This window comes from Haliotis rufescens, unplaced genomic scaffold, assembly GCF_023055435.1.
Source record: "Haliotis rufescens isolate VD_foot unplaced genomic scaffold, xgHalRufe1.0.p SCAF_12, whole genome shotgun sequence".
In the NCBI taxonomy this organism is placed as follows: Eukaryota; Metazoa; Mollusca; class Gastropoda; order Lepetellida; family Haliotidae; genus Haliotis; species Haliotis rufescens.
This window is the reverse complement of record NW_025963802.1, coordinates 38,688,568-38,705,915: the sequence shown is the minus strand read 5'-3', so window position 1 is coordinate 38,705,915 and position 17,348 is coordinate 38,688,568. Positions and strand designations below refer to the sequence as shown.

General features: G+C 42.2%; 1 protein-coding gene across 1 annotated transcript in view; it reads left to right on the top strand.

Annotated features, from left to right (window-relative positions):
* Positions 1-17,348, top strand: part of LOC124136549 — a 45,791-nt gene that overhangs the window by 17,988 nt on the left and 10,455 nt on the right. The window contains exons 5-14 of the mRNA XM_046502468.2: positions 3,356-3,512; positions 4,284-4,347; positions 7,702-7,807; positions 8,304-8,401; positions 10,701-10,815; positions 11,181-11,312; positions 12,729-12,838; positions 13,898-14,010; positions 14,937-15,055; positions 15,833-15,968. Coding sequence (XP_046358424.2) covers positions 3,356-3,512; positions 4,284-4,347; positions 7,702-7,807; positions 8,304-8,401; positions 10,701-10,815; positions 11,181-11,312; positions 12,729-12,838; positions 13,898-14,010; positions 14,937-15,055; positions 15,833-15,968 — 1,150 coding nt within the window. The remainder of the gene's footprint in view (positions 1-3,355; positions 3,513-4,283; positions 4,348-7,701; positions 7,808-8,303; positions 8,402-10,700; positions 10,816-11,180; positions 11,313-12,728; positions 12,839-13,897; positions 14,011-14,936; positions 15,056-15,832; positions 15,969-17,348) is intronic.

Here is a 17,348-nt window from a genome sequence, read left to right as displayed (position 1 = left end):
GACGTCATAATGTTTATCAATTGGCACCAATGACGTCATATTGCAAGGGGCATAAGCCATGGTGTTTTTGTTGTGGAAATAGAACACTTGGTAAATGTGAAAAATATAAATCGTTTTAATGCGAAAAATATGTTAATTAATTGTGATATTTTTATATTTTTGTCTATGACACTTCTAGGTTAACACTTTTAATGTGGAAAAAGTACAAGAAAAAAAGGTTAATTTCCGTGTGAACTTGCCCTTTAAGGACATGAGGCTGCTTAATGATATTGGCCACAAATGGGAGAAGGTTGGTATGCATAAAAAAACGATTAATATGTGCACTTAGCATTATTAAAATCAGTTATCCAGAAAGTATTCTCCTTGTCTGTGCACTTCGCCTTAATGAAATCAGTTATCCAGAAAATATTCCCCTTGTCTGTGCACTTCGCCTTAATGACATCAGTTATCCAGAGAGTATTCTCCTTGTCTGTGCACTTCGCCTTAATGACATCAGTTATACAGAGAGTATTCTTCTTGTCTGTGCACTTATCCTGAATGACATCAGTTATCCAGAGAGTATTCTCCTTGTCTGTGCACTTATCCTGAATGACATCAGTTATCCAGAGAGTATTCTCCTTGTCTGTGCACTTCGCCTTAATGACATCAGTTATCCAGAGAGTATTCTTCTTGTCTGTGCACTTATCCTTAATGACATCAGTTATCCAGAGAGTATTCTCCTTGTCTGTGCACTTAGCCTTAATGAAATCAGTTATCCAGAAAGTATTCTCCTTGTCTGTGCACTTCGCCATAATGACATCAGTTATCCAGAGAGTATTCTCCTTGTTTGTGCACTCGCCTTAATGAAATCAGTTATCCAGAGAGTATTCTTCTTGTCTGTGCACTTCGCCTTAATGATATCAGTTATCCAGAGAGTATTCTCCTTGTCTGTGCACTTAGCCTTAATGAAATCAGTCATCCAGAAAGTATTCTCCTTGTCTGTGCACTTCGCCTTAATGACATCAGTTATCCAGAGAGTATTCCCCTTGTCTGTGCACTTCGCCTTAATGACATCAGTTATCCAGAGAGTATTCTCCTTGTCTGTGCACTTCGCCTTAATGACATCAGTTATCCAGAGAGTATTCTTCTTGTCTGTGCACTTCGCCTTAATGAAATCAGTTATCCAGAGAGTATTCTCCTTGTCTGTGCACTTACTCTAATGACATCAGTTATCCAGAGAGTATTCTCCTTGTCTGTGCACTTAGCATTAATGACATCAGTTATCCAGAGAGTATTCTCCTTGTCTGTGCACTTCGCCTTAATGACGTCAGTTATCCAGAGAGTATTCTCCTTGTCGTTGCACTTCGCCTTAATGACATCAGTTATCCAGACAGCATTGGTGTCCTTGTCTGCGCACTTAATCTGCCTGACCTCGGCCATACAGACAATATTGCCCTTGACTGTTCACTTACCCTAATGACATCAATTATCTCGACATCACAGTCCTTATTTTGATCACTTAACCTGCCTGACATTGGTTTTCCATACAGGATCGTCCGTGTCTGAAAGTGCCCTTAGCCTGATTGACATGTTATCCATGCAGCACTGTCCTAGTCTGAGTAAACCTTAGTCGTAATGACCTCATTTATCCAGACAGTATTGTCCTTGTTCATTCACTTAACCTACCTGACCTCAGTTATCCAGATAGTAGTGCCGTTTGTCTTATACATACCTTTGTGTGCAGGTCCTTTACTAGAGTTATCCACCCCTAGTGTGCAAAACATACCTCTGTGTGCAAGTCCTTTACTGGAGTTATCCATCCCTAGTGCGCAAGACAGACCTCTGTATGCAGATCATTTACTGGAGTTATCCACCCCTAGTGCGCAATACAGACCTCTGTATGCAGGTCCTTTACTGGAGTTATCCACCCCTAGTGTGCAATACAGATCTCTGTATGCAGGTCCTTTACTCGAGTTATCCACCCCTAGTGTGCAATACAGACCTCTGTATGCAGGACCTTTACTGGAGTTATCCACCCCTAGTGCGCAATACAGACCTCTGTATGCAGGTCCTTTACTGGAGTTATCCGCCCCTAGTGTGCAATACAGACCTCTGTATGCAAGTCCTTTTCTGGAGTTAATCCACCCCTAGTGCGCAATACAGACCTCTGTATGCAGGTCTTTTACTAGAGTTATCAACCAATAGTGTGCAATACAGACCTCTGTATGCAGGTCCTTTACTAGAGTTATCCACCCCTAGTACGCAATACAGACCTCTGTATGCAGGTCCTTTACTGGAGTTATCCACCCCTAGTGTGCAATACAGACCTCTGTATGCAGGTCCTTTACTCGAGTTATCCTCTCCTAATGCGCAATACATACCTCTGTATGCAGGTCCTTTACTGGAGTTATTCACCCCTAGTGTGCAATACAGACCTCTGTATGCAGGTCCTTTACTGGAGTTATCCACCGCTAATGCGCAATACAGACCTCTGTATGCAGGTCCTTTACTAGAGTTATCCACCCCTAGTTCGCAATACAGACCTCTGTATGCAGGTCCTTTACTGGAGTTATCCACCCCTAGTGCGCAATACAGACCTCTGTATGCAGGTCCTTTACTGGAGTTATTCACCCCAAGTGCGCAATACATACTTCTGTGTGCAAGTCACATACTGGATTAATCCACCCCTATTGCGCAAAACAGACCTCTGTATGCAGGTCCTTTACTCGAGTTATCCACCCCTATTGCGCAATACAGACCTCTGTATGCAGGTCCTTTACTGGAGTTATCCACCCCTAGTGCGCAATACATACCTCTGTGTGCAGGTCACATACTGGAGTTATCCACCCCTAGTGTGCAATACAGACCTCTGTATGCAGGTCCTTTACTAGAGTTATTCACCCCTAGTGTTCAATACAGACCTCTGTATGCAGGTCCTTTACTGGAGTTATCCACTCCTAGTGCGCAATACAGATCTCTGTATGCAGGTCCTTTACTGGAGTTATCCACCCCTAGTGCGCAATACATACCTCTGTGTGCAGGTCACATACTGGAGTTATCCACCCCTAGTGTGCAATAAAGACCTCTGTATGCAGGTCCTTTACTCGAGTTATCCACCCCTAGTGTGCAATACAGACCTCTGTATGCAGGTCCTTTACTGGAGTTATACGCCCCTAGTGGGCAATACATACCTCTGTGTGCAAGTCACATACTGGAGTTGTCCACCCCTGTGCGGGTCTTACACTGGACTTCACCACCCTTAATTGGATATAGGACCTGCACAAAGGGGCATGTATTGTACGCTAGGGGTGGTGATACCCGTTAAACTGGAGTTAAAAAATAACAACACTATTATACAAGAATAATAATGTTTCAGCGGCCAAGGAGCAAAAGTCTGCAACAGGAGCTATGGACATTCTTCATAAGTATACCTGTCTTCGGTTCGTCTTGAGTGACGGTTCTCCTGATTTCAACAGAAAACTGGGACTTTCTCATACCACCACTCTAAACTTCATCCAGCAAGGATCCCAGGGGTAATTTCCTTTACGTTGAAATCTCCTCCGATCTACACATGTCACAAAGTCACAGTGAAGTACTGGCTATCATATGTTGGGATCTCCATACTAATCAAGACATCATCCATGCATGTACATTGTATGTGGGTTTTTTAACCCAGTAGGTGAATAGGTCTTCAGCAACCTATCCTTGCTGTAAAAGGCGTCTATGCTTGTCGTAAGAGGCAACTAACGGGATCGGGTGCTCAGGCTCGCTGACTTAGTTGATGCATGTCATCGTATCCCAATTGCGTGAATCGATGCTCATTATGTAAATCACTGTATTGTCTGGTCCAGACTCGATTATTTACAGACCACCGTCATATAGCTGGAATATTGCTGAGTGTGGCGTTAAACAACAACAGCAATGAAGTATTGACTATCATATTGTGGAATCGCCTCCGATATGCACGTTAGACAAAGAGGTTATCCAGCAAGTGTCACATTGTGTCACGTCTACGTGACGTATCATAACGTTCCGACATTTGCCATGCACTCAGATATCCCAGACAGAGAGAAAATGAAACAAGGTAACATTTCGGAAATATGTCGACCAAACTTAACTGTTCTAAATGGCAGCAATCCAAATACGCAGAGGCCTAGAAGCAGAACTATGGAAAATGAGGTCATCTTCAGCTCAATTAAACCAATGCAGCCTACATTCTAAATTTTCTAGATTTTGAGTTATGTTTGGCTACAGATACCTTTGTCAGCCAGATGTCAAATAAACACGGTCATGTATAATTCCAGGTGCTGGTCACGTGTTGGAAAGAAACCGAGCGGCGTTCAGGACATCAGTGCATGCAGTATACTTGTAAGTCTATAAGTGAGTGTGAGTGAGTGAGTTGGGTTTAACGCCGCTTTTAACAGTATTCCAGTTATATCACGGCGTAGCAGCTTAATGTGGGAGGAAAGCCCGTAGTGATGCAGGTCTCAGACCTTTACCACTTCGGTGAAACCCACGAGCACGGGTATGGTGCTGACAAACCTAGAAACATAATCGGGATGAACCGGGATTCGAACCCACAATGATAGGTTTCTTGCGTGTCCAGGGGACGCAACTCTGCACAGCGAATCACGGCACCTTAGACGGCTGGGCCACCCGTGCCCCCGTAAGTCTATAAGTATTGAATAGCCTATTAGTTCGCATGTGGTACGGATTATCTGCCCCGAGTGAATTGATTTTGTAACAATAACCGGAACTTTCAACATTTGATTCTAGGTTCTCCTTAATTCCTTGTTCTGAGTTGGTTATTCTTTATATTACCCTGACGGGATTGCGAGAACGACGTCACATAAACTCGTTGTGACGTCATGAATAATGGATATCATCTTCAATTCTTTGCGACAATGCGTACATATGACATCACGTTGCAAAGGGTTTCTTCGCAACCAATACAAACAATGGTCCAATTGGAACTAGCCAATCGATATGAAGCATAAATAAATATGCTCAGTGAGAATTACTGGAAATTATTACCCAGGTGTAGAGAGATGGGGATAGTTAAATTTTCGGTAATTTCTCGGTGAGAAAATTTAACTCTATAGCAATGTGATTGGCTCAAAAGCTTGTTAAATATTTTGACAGGCTGAAAAGTTAGACGGCACTACATTTCATTCATTCGTTAATCTATACCCGGCCGCACGATCATTATTCCTACTGCAATTACAAGTTTAATGTAATGACACCAAAACACACTCTGTGTTTGATCGAAGTCTATTTATTCTTCAGCTTAGCTTTGAAATGAAGCACAAACATTATTGTTTTATTCCTCGTTTTCCATACGTTCGATTACAAACTATATATATATGTGTTATTGATATAGACATCGCCGGAATGTACAGTCAAGTCCCGTTAATCCGAAATGGTTGGTTGCATATGATTATGTCGGATTAACGTTATTAAGTAGTATCAACGTTCGTGGTCGAAAATCGGACAACTACACGATAGATAACGATACAAACACTTATTGTTCATGAAATGTTAATTATTAAGCAAGTTTATCTCTGCAGCCGTTTTAATATGCAGCTACCAGCCGATTCGTCTCGCATCAAAACATGGGGCTGTGGACTCGCGGGCTGATCGGCACGGAGTACGCTGATCAATGTGTCGGATTAATGAGTGATTTCGGTAATTCGTTGCAAATTAGGTGTATCGGAGTCGGAGTGTGAGACTGTCGGATCACACACAACCCAGGATAACTACACTTGTCTCTCTCATGACGTGCAAAACGACGCCGATTTTGACGATGCAACTGGTCGTGCAAGTGGTTTTCAGTTTTCGGAATAAAAGTTCATGCTTGGCATGTTCATATGCACATTCCTTACCATTTAATGTCCTAAAACATACGTGCCATTGAAACTGGCACCATTGCAAACAAGCCACACTGCTACGAGTACCGATCAACTGTTTTCGTGACTCTTTGGGGTGAAAAGAAATTTCAGATGATTGAATTGTCAAAACAATATTGCATCGGATAATTCAAAATGTAACGACGATCTTCGAATTATATAGAGAATGTCACCCGAGTGTCTTTTGATATCAAATACATCAACACGAGTTGATAAAAGTGGGAAAACTCCGAGGCTTGCCGAGGATTTTTTTCCACTTTTATCAACGAGTGTTGATATATTTGATATCAAAAGACACGAGGGTGAGATTTTATTTATCATCCAACATCATTCTTCCAACTTTTTCAGTTTGTAGAAAGTAACAAGCAGTGTCTTAAGTGTAAAAAGGACTGCTAACAGCTTCAGTAGCAGAGCCATTGATGATGTCATTTGATTGTGACGTCATGGTAACCAATGACATCACAATGGTCTGTAAAGCATTGTGATGCAATTTCATTGCAGCGATATCTACAGTGTAGATATCGCTTGATCTCACCCAAGCAATATCTCCTGTGGGAGCCAGTTTTGGATGATACATTATTTTATACAAATATTTTTTGACAAAACATACTTAATAATGCTCCAGTGCAAACATGCCGGTTGTGACTGAACAAGGTCCGGCCACTTTCATGCGAAAGACGAAAATGAACCTATTCAGGTCCAAAACTCGCTACCTCGGACGAAAGTTGAGTGAGTGAGTAAGGTTTTACGCCGCTTTTAGCAATATTCCAGCAATATCACGGCGGGGGACACCAGAAATGGGACGAAAGTTGAAGTTGAATACCACTGATATGATTATTGGTTGGTTCGTTTGTTTGTTGTTTAACGCCGCACTCAGCAATATTCCAGCTATATGACGGCGGTCTGTAAATAATCGAGTCCGGACCAGACAATCCAGTGATTAATGTCATGAGCATCGATCCACGCAATTGGGATCGACGACAGCGAGCCTGACCACCCGATCCCGTTAGTCGCCTTTTACGACAAGCATAGTCACCTTTTACGGCAAGCATGGGTTGCTGAAGACCTATTCTACCCCGGAATCTTCACGGGTCGATATAATTATTGACTTTTCGCCTTACTTCCTGGAGTATTTAGAAGATAGATTCTTCAAATTTGATATGATTTTTGAGTGACATTAAATGTCGGATATCTAGCTGGAGACAAGATAGTGTGTGTCACTTGCTTAATGACGGCGTTATTATTTGAACTGCTATCTTAATTGGCTACTTAAACATACGTTTTCAATGTTGCCTACGAGTGAGTAGAGTTTAACTCCGCTTTTGAAAGTATTTTGCGGTTTACCATGCAATAAATTTGTTTAAAAAATTCTAAGTGATGCAGATCTTAAAGGTGTACCACTTTCGCTGACCACAAGTGAACCATATAAGGTGAGGTGAAATGGGGTTTATCGTCGCGTCCAAGATTATTGCACTTATATAGCGACGTGCATGCACGTGTGTGTGTGTGTGTGTGTGTGTGGTTGTGTGTGTGGCTGCTTGTACTAGTCCGGACTGATCCCGATTTATAGTGCTAGCACACTGAGATACCATGAAAACCCCGCTCAGACACAGTATACTGACTCCGAGCCGACCAGTACTTGTTTTAGCCCCTATGCCGAGAGCCAGACAGGGTAACAACAAGGACTATATTTTCACGTCTTTTGGTATGACGCGGCCAGGGATCGAACGCCGAACCTTCCGCTCTCCGGACTGACGCTGTACCACTAGACCACGGAGGTCCATATGCACTAAAGTAAATGTTTAATGTGTTTAAGCTGACATCCCTCCACGAAATATGCCACGCGTTGGGCGCCTTCCATGAACACATCAGCTACAATAGAAATGGTAACGTTGAGGAGAACCCCCAAAATATACAGAAGGGTAGGTACTCTTTGACGCCATACACTTAAAGTGTGAGTGCCATTTTCGATCCTTACTATCCGATCATTCGATCCTTATGTTTCATTGAATAGTGAGTTAGTATGGTTTTACGCCTCTGTTAGCAATATTCCAGCAACATCACGGCGGGGGACACAAGAAATGGGCTTCACACATTGTACCCATGTCGGGAATCGAACCCGGGTCTTCGACATGACGAGCGAAAGCTTTAACCACTAGACTACCCGACCGCCCCGTTTCATTGAAGAATATGTTTTGGCTACCGATATAAGCGGAGTTATTTGAAACATAGCCAGTCCCTTGGAAAGTTAAAGAGATAAAATGTAATACATCATACAAAACTGAGATGAAAAAACAACATTGAAATATGTAAAATGAAAATCAATAAAACACAAGTTGAGATAAGGTGTATGTATTTGACAGCGCTGAAAGTATAAGAAATATAAAGTAGCTGCAAGATGATATTCTTCATTTCCAGGTGCGGAGAACAACTTTGAGAAACGCGATCCCGCTTACAAGAGCTTATTCAACACAGACACGTACGATCTGCAGTCGCTGATGCACTACGAACCCCACGTAAGTAGCTCTTACTACTGCAAAGCTGACATTTGGAAAGTTACACTGCACATCGAAGAGTCGATCATGCACTGACGAGAAGTCTTAAAGTGTTATTAATGCTCTGATAAGCTTGCAAACATACATGTATACCCCGTTGGCTATTGAAACAAAATCTAAACCAACGCCTAGGACACAAACACCTTTACTTTTGCCATTATCAGCTGTGGACATAGAGTCACTCGTGCAATACAATATCTCGTGGCCATCACACCAAAGTCCGATATTACAGATAGATATTGTAGCTGGAGGCCATCACGCCAAACCCCAGTAACACAGTTAACTATTATAGCTGGAGGCCATCACGCCAAACCCCAGTAACACAGATAGCTATTATAGCTGGAGGCCATCACGCCAAAACCCCGATAACATAGACAGCTACTGTAGCTGGAGGCCATCACGAAACCCCGATATCACAGATAGCTATTATAGCTGGAGGCCATCACGCCAAACCCCGATAACATAGACAGCTACTATAGCTGGAGGCCATCACGAAACCCCGATATCACAGACAGCTATTATAGCAGGAGGCCATCACGCCAAACCCCAGTAACGCAGATACCTATTATAACTGGAGGCCATTACGCCAAACCCAGATAACACAGATAGCTATTATAGCTGGAGGCCATCACGCCAAACCCCAATAACACAGATACCTATTATAGCTGGAGGCCATCACGCCAAACCCCAGTAACACAGATACCTATTATAGCTGGAGGCCATCACATCAAACCCCAGTAACACAGATACATATTATAGCTGGAGGCCATTACGCCAAACCCAGATAACACAGATAGCTATTATAGCTGGAGGCCATTACGCCAAACCCCAGTAACACAGATACCTATTATAGCTGGAGGCCATCACGCCAAACCCCAGTAACACAGATACCTATTATAGCTGGAGGCCATCACGCCAAACCCCAGTAACACAGATACCTATTATAGCTGGAGGCCATCACGCCAAACCCCAGTAACACAGATACCTATTATAGCTGAAGGCCATCACGCCAAACCCCAGTAACACAGATACCTATTATAGCTGGAGGCCATCACGCCAAACCCCAGTAACACAGATACCTATTATAGCTGGAGGCCATCACGCCAAACCCCAGTAACACAGATACCTATTATAGCTGGAGGCAACCACGCCAAACCCCAGTAACACAGATACCTATTAGAGCTGGAGGCCATCACGCCAAACCCCAGTAACACAGATACCTATTATAGCTGGAGGCCATCACGCCAAACACCGGTATCACAGATACATATTATAGCTGGAGGCCATCACGCCAAACACCGGTATCACAGATAGCTATTATAGCTTCAGGCCATCACACCAAACCCCGATAACACAGAGAGCTATGATCATAACTGGAGGCCATCATGCCAAACCCTGGTAACATAGATAGCTATTATATATCGAGGACATCACGCCAAACCCTGCTAACACAGATAACTGATTGGGCAATTTTTCCCCCTGTACCCCGCTAACATCTCCTCTGGGAGATGCCGAATTTCTTACCAAGGCGAATAAAATTATATGAATAGACAACTTCGAAACTGGACACCTATCAAATATAGTTTAACGAACTTATTTGAACAGAGCATGTTCATTTGTAATGTAAGGGCGATAACTCTTGTGTGAGTGTTGGTTATTTACACATGGTAATGTGGAAGTTTCTTCTTCTAAATTATTAGGGTAAAGAAAAAACAAATCAGTTCAGTTCCAAGGCTTAATTCAACTCCACAATCCATCTAAAATGATACACTGAAAACTATCAATATTTATCGCAATAGTTGCTTGCAATATCAATAGTTACCGCAATAGTTTCTTTCAATATCAATAGTTATCGCAACAGTGATTTCCAGACCAATAGTCACCCCTAATGTAAAGTACATTCTTATGTTCCCCGCTTCAATTGCCAAACTGTTGGCATTACATTTGCAAAATACCAACCGCAAGTTTGTATCTCGAATTAATAAATGCAAGACGCATTTCTCCGGATATTTACGATATTTTCCGAATGCAATAGGTCTAGGGGGAATAACTAAAAATATCTGCTATAAATGCCTAACTGTGGTATTCTTATCAATTCGGACCATTTCATGCATAAAACATACCTGCAATATAATTAGTTGTGCGGTAAGACACATTCGGGGTCGGGGAACATGAACTAACAGAGAGGGTACATCAACCAAACAGTGGAGAAGTTATAATGTTCCCTTCGAGACTGGCGACAGCTATTTTTTCGCTCTAGGACTTCTCTTCCAATGGGCTGCCGACCTTGGACCCTCTGTACCGAGACTTTGCTGAGCCTGCCGATGACTACTGGCTTCTGATGAAGGAGACCTCTAAAGTGTACAAGTGTGTAGGTAAGACCACACACATGAAAAAGCTGTTCATTCTGGTAATGATCATATAATTTGAAATAGAATTTGAAAATTAATGCTTAAAAATGTCTCAGCAGTTAAATGTCATGAATATAATAACTTTGATGGGTAAAAGGAAGCGTGCACAAACGTTTGATGTTGGTTATATTTGAGTGATTTTATGTTAGCTTATTGTAAACTTCTAAATATCGGACTTTCTAAGCTCACCTTGTTGTTGTTTTTGTTCAAACAAAACTTATTTCACATAATACTCCGTGAATCTCCCACCGTGGCATTGTAGAAATATTGCTAAAAGACAAAACATATTTCTGACCTCATCACGCTGTTGCGAATGTCTGTATTTTCAGAAATGAAATGTTCTTCAGTCACTCTGAATTGCGCTAACGAAGGTTATGTCTCGTACTACGAGGATAAATGCCAGTGTGTCTGCCCAGCCGGACTGGACCCCACAACCCAGTGCACAACAGTCAAACCTGGAGGTCAGTGTCCCATTAAACATTTACCCACCGCCAAAAGAAACGCGAATACCATACATGTTGGTTAATATATAAAGACTTACTCATATTCAAGAGATATTAGATTGGTTCGATGCACAAACGCACATACTGGTTTGTCGTGTGAACCGATACTCATAAAAGCATCACATATGACGTCATAGATCCATGACTCGAGATGCACCATTCGTCTCGCGCAGGATTAGCGTGTAAAGTTAGGAAATCACATGCAGCGTATCGTGATAAGAATAAAGACACTCTATGGTAACACTTGACTGATTGTTAGTTTTGACATTAATTGGTACACATTGGAAACATCTCTTCTTAACGTACATACTTCTCTATATGTTTCTATGGTTCGCGTTTCTTTTGACGCTGAGTATATTACCAATGTTACAATGAAGCTGGAAAATGCGTCATTCCGATGGGAGTATGCGATCAGAAGTTTCGAACAACTACCTCTGATTGCAACAGCTGATGCGACGGCCTAACCCGTTACGTACCAGTCATTCTTGGCATGTGACCTGAGCACTCGCCAGTACAGCGCGGAAAGGAAGTAACGGTCTCCCAGGGATACGTAATAACAATGCCTTTGTTGCAACAGTAATTCGGCCAAACATTTACTACCTAGAAGAAATGGACGGTTACCGGATGCTCGAGAACCGGTGTAGCAGATGTCACAGTCTAACAAACTCTGTCCGCCGGACATTTTATCTTAAGATCAGTAGTTCTGGACAATGAAAACCTAGTGTACAGGAGCAGTTTGCAACGTCCAAGGATTATTATTCCAAAGGAATCAATGTTCTGGAATAAGACATGATCTCCCATCAGTGTCGTTGTCTGCTCTATGTTCTGATACACAAGTTCCTACTCGTTACATCTCGAGGTTTGACCTATTCTCGAGTCAGCCAGTGGCATACGTGTCAGCCAAACAGCATATGGTTCCACATCTACAATCGTATTTATGAATGGTGCCTTTTTCTGAATGCACATAAAGTCCTGGGATCTTGGTGTTTTAAGCATCACATTGCACAGGGTGGGATTATGTTGCAAGAATGTTTACCAATTACATTTACAGTAAACTACGGTTATAATGAACTCAAAGGGACCACTACTTTAAGTTCGTAAAAACCGTAGTTCGTTATATGCATATATTCAACAAATGACCGGGACTAAAAAATAAGTTCGTTATATCGGTCAGTTCGTTATAAGCGTGTTCGTTGTAAGCGTAGTTTACTGTACACTGAAATCATTCGTAAGTACAGTACTTTACAAAAGTCTTCCACACTGGTTACTGGTTATCCTATTACTTTATTTTATTCGAGCATAATTACGTATTTTCATAGCCATTGTTTAAACTTAATATATAATTATGATTAATTTGTTTCTGGTGAATCTTAGATTGCGGGGGGGTCATAGAGCTATCCCGTGACAAGCCGAGGGAAACCATCCAGTCTCCAGGCTATAATTTCCCCGCCCCATCCTCGTCAGTATGTACCTGGATTATCAAGGTAAGTGGATTGTTTGTTGTTTACCTGAATTCGTGTCCAATCATATTTGTTACCTTCATCTTTGGACTCTCATCTTGTTCACATCTGGTCCTGATTTAAATGGGTAGTAGAATCTGTAGTACAAGAAAATCCGTTTAGCCCTTGTCAGTAACACGCGGTCGGTGCATTTTGTGTTATCAACCGATCTCGAGGAGTATTAATTGTGATGTACCCTGTGTGTGAGCCTATGTACCCCAGGGTACATCACACCATATGCCCTGAGGGATCGGTTGACAACGAATGTATCTCATTCATACAAACCCGGATTATACATTATACATATGTATGTCCGAAGTTTCACTGAGTAAAACACTTTGATTCAGCTATTTTGACGGCGAGCAGCCGACGGAAATTAACAGAGTTACTTCCCTTTACTCAATGCATTCGCAGAAACATCGCTTCATTTCACCTGAACCATTCGTGACCAACTCGTGTTATTCCGGGACAAGCCGAATAGAGACTCGTGTCCCTCTAATGGCCATTTTTGCGACCAGTTCCGTCTTAACGCATAGGGGCATACCTAAAACAATTGTCAGCTCGTTGCGTAATGGTTCACATATATATCCCCACATATCATATATATTTCAGATGCAAGTTAAAGCATATCTGGACATGCGGAATTATACAGTATAATTGAACACATTTAACTGTGTCTTGGTAATATTTGTAGATGCAAGACATGTGTAAAATCCAAAATTATTTGTGAGGGATTCTTGGACGAAAAACTTGAAATCATACGCGCATTCGGATTGGTTTGTCGTATTTTCGCACATAACATTCATCGATAGGGGGGCGAGTCTTTTTGCAGGTTACGGAAAGGGGCGAGTGGTGACGAATGCACCTTAACGATACTAATGCGAGATAAGAAGGTATCTAAGGTGTGTTCCGTTTGATCGAGGTACATGAGCGGGCTACACGGAAAATTATTGCCCACTCCTTAACCAATAGGAAGCCAGTATTTTAATGTAAGGTGAGATGGGTATGAATGTAGATCTCTATAGTGATGTCTATCTACATCAGTCGCCCGGAAAAGTGATGCTGAAAATCCAAGACATGAACCTTGCTGGATCCACAGACAAATGTGAAGCTACCCTGCGAATCCGCCGAAATCTTCTTGGTCAGTCGGGTACAACGTGAGTATACAGCTCAACTCGTATTGCTGTTGTCTTACAGAAAGTGTATACATCTGTGTACAGCTCATCTCAATTTGGTGTTACCTTACAGAAAGTGTATACATCTGTGTACAGCTCATCTCAATATGGTGTTACCTTACAGAAAGTGTATACATCTGTGTACAGCTCATCTCAATATGGTGTTACCTTACAGAAAGTGTATACATCTGTGTACAGCTCATCTCAATATGGTGTTACCTTACAGAAAGTGTATACATCTGTTTATAGCTCATCTCAATTTGGTGTTATCTTACAGAAAGTGTATACATCTGTTTACAGCTCATCTCAATATGGTGTTACCTTACAGAAAGTGTATACATCTGTTTATAGCTCATCTCAATATGGTGTTACCTTACAGAAAGTGTATACATCTGTGTACAGCTCATCTCAATATGGTGTTACCTTACAGAAAGTGTATACATCTGTTTACAGCTCATCTCAATTTGGTGTTACCTTACAGAAAGTGTAAACATGGGTATGAAGCTGATCTGGTCTTGATATAATCTTGCAGAAAGTGTATAAATTTGTGTACAGCGAAACCCTTTAAACACCCCGAAAATACCGTTCGGCTTGAATGAGCCATAACTTATCTGGGTTTAGGAAATGACGAGTCAAGGGGATGTTGTATTTCATCCTTAACTTCCTTCCATCTCATTAATGAAACCTTTGTTCGCCGGCAAGGGTAATTAAAATTTGGCTCAGAAAAAAACAAACGAATTTCACGCTTCAAATATCGTCCCTGTCTGTTATCTACAAAGGAAAAACTCTGAAAAAATTCAATTCTCGTAAACTTGGTGTCCCAACTTCGATACCGCAACCATTGCACTACGGACATCTTTTTAGTGTGTATGAACTTTTTATGAAATGTGTTCCCATCACCTCTGCAGGTACTGTGGTAAAGGTTTTGAGAGGTCTATTTTTTCCACCGGCAACTATATGGCAGTTACTCTATCCACTGAACAGACGTTGACAAGCCTGTTTGTAGCTGCAGCCGAGGCTCTGTTCCGTAAGTTACCTTTCAGACAAGGTTCATGTACATTGAGGTGTCACAGATAAGTCATACTCTGAGCGATGACGTTGTCACGGTTCCAACTTAGCCTGTAATGTGTAGTGTAACAAGATGAGGTGAGGTGAGGTGAGGTGAGGTGTGTGTGTGTGTGTGTGTGTACGTGTGTGCGTGTGTGTGTGTGTGCGTGCGTGCGTGCGTGCGTGCGTGCATGCGTGCGTGTGTATGTGTGTGTGATGCTTGTACTAGTCCGGACTGATACCGATTTATAGTGCCAGCACTGATCATGAGATACGATGCCGAAGTTTAATTCCCCACTCCGACACTGTACACTGACTCCGAGCCGACCAGTCCTTGTTTTAGCCCCTTAATGGCGAGCGCTTGACAGGGTAACAGCAAGTCCCATCTTTTAACGTCTTTTGGTATGACGCCGCCGGGGACCGAACACCGGATCTTCCGAAAATTAAGGCTACGAGTTGCCACAAAAGAACTTTGGTCTGTGATATGATATTGAATAAGCAAAATCATCGTCTATGATCTGGAATTACCAAAGTACCACCTCAGTCGGTGAAATGAGGTTGTACAATGAGTCCGCTATTAATCCTTCTACTTGTACAACGGGTCCGCTATTAATCCTTCTACTTGTACAACGGTTCCGCTATATATCCTTCTACTTGTACAACAGGTCCGCTATATATCCTTCTACTTGTACAACGGGTCCGCTATATATCCTTCTAATGTACAACGGGTCCGCTATATATCCTTCTACTTCTCCAGCCGAGGACAGCTGCTACAACTGGGATGATAGGGGAGAGACCTACAACGCTGATCTCCAGTTCTCCGAGAAGTACTACAAGTGTGTCAATTGGTCAGAAGCCACGACCTGTAACCATAGCCCGTTCTCAATGACTGCGTGAGTTATGTTATCATTCAATTATCAGGCTTCAATTCCGAATCAGGATGTCCATGTACATGTGCAACTAGGCCAGTGTTGTTTAATTCCACAGTCATCATTGTCCGTGCTTTTACCATTACGGCCTGAAGAAGGTCGAGTCAGGGCCAGTTTTTAGGATCAGCGTACCACGCTGCAGGGACATAATTACACGTAGCTCACCGAATCAGATCACCCGATCAGAAATAGTCACCTCTTCCGAAAGGATTTGTTTGTTTAGTTTGTTGTTTAACGCCGCACTCTGTTCTGTGTTCTCTGTTCTGTTCAGTTCTCCTCAGTTCTGTTCTGTTCCCTGTTCTGATCTGTTCTGTTCTGTGTTCCGTTCTGCTCAGTCCTGTTTTGTTCCCTGTTCTGCTCAGTCCTGTTCTGTTCCCTGTTCTGCTCAGTCCTGTTCTGTTCCCTGTTCTGATCTGTTCTGTGTTCTCTGTTCTGATCTGTTCTGTTCCCTGTTCTGATCTGTTCTGTTCTGTTCTGATCTGTTCTGTTCCCTGTTCTGTTCTGTGTTCTCTGTTCCGTTCTGCTCAGTCCTGTTTTATTTGTTCCCTGTTCTGCTCAGTCCTGTTGTGTTCCCTGTTCTGCTCAGTCCTGTTCTGTTCCCTGTTCTGATCTGTTCTGTGTTCTCTGTTCTGATCTGTTCTGTTCCCTGTTCTGATCTGTTCTGTTCTGTTCAGATCTGTTCTGTTCCCTGTTCTGATCTGTTCTTTTCTGTGTTCTCTATTCCATTCTTTGTTCCCTGTTCTGCTCAGTTCTATTCTCTGTTCTGATCTGTTCTGATCTGTTCTGTTCTGTGTTCTCTGTTCTGTTCTCTGTTCCCTTCTGCTCAGCACTGTTCTAATCTGTTCTGTGTTCTCTGTTCTGTTCTGAGAGTGATGGGATCAGTTCTATCACGGGTATAAGTGTCCGACGGTTTTATCCGAGGCATTAAGGTGACGTTTAAATTATATGTGAATATAAGGAGAATTATGGCTCACAAGATAGATATCACATGTCCCACTGAACCTGAAGCGTAACTTAAAGTAAATTTGTGAGTTGGGTTTAATAAAACTTTGACGTAGGTCTAAGATATGCATCACTTTCATATTATATTTAATAAAGTATTGCGTCCCTTAGGCGTGTTAAGGTCGAAGTTTCGCATCTGAGCACCTTAGCTGCCCTCATGATTCTCACAAAACTGGTAAACGGCTATAGCTAAAATGTGGGTCACACCCGGCTTTCCTCCCACATTAAGCCATTATAGGACTGAGATAATGTTCACAGCGACGGTATCACCCAACTCACTTACCTACCATATTTATAGACATCGGTAATATACTAAACAAAATATGTTAGGAATCATGAATA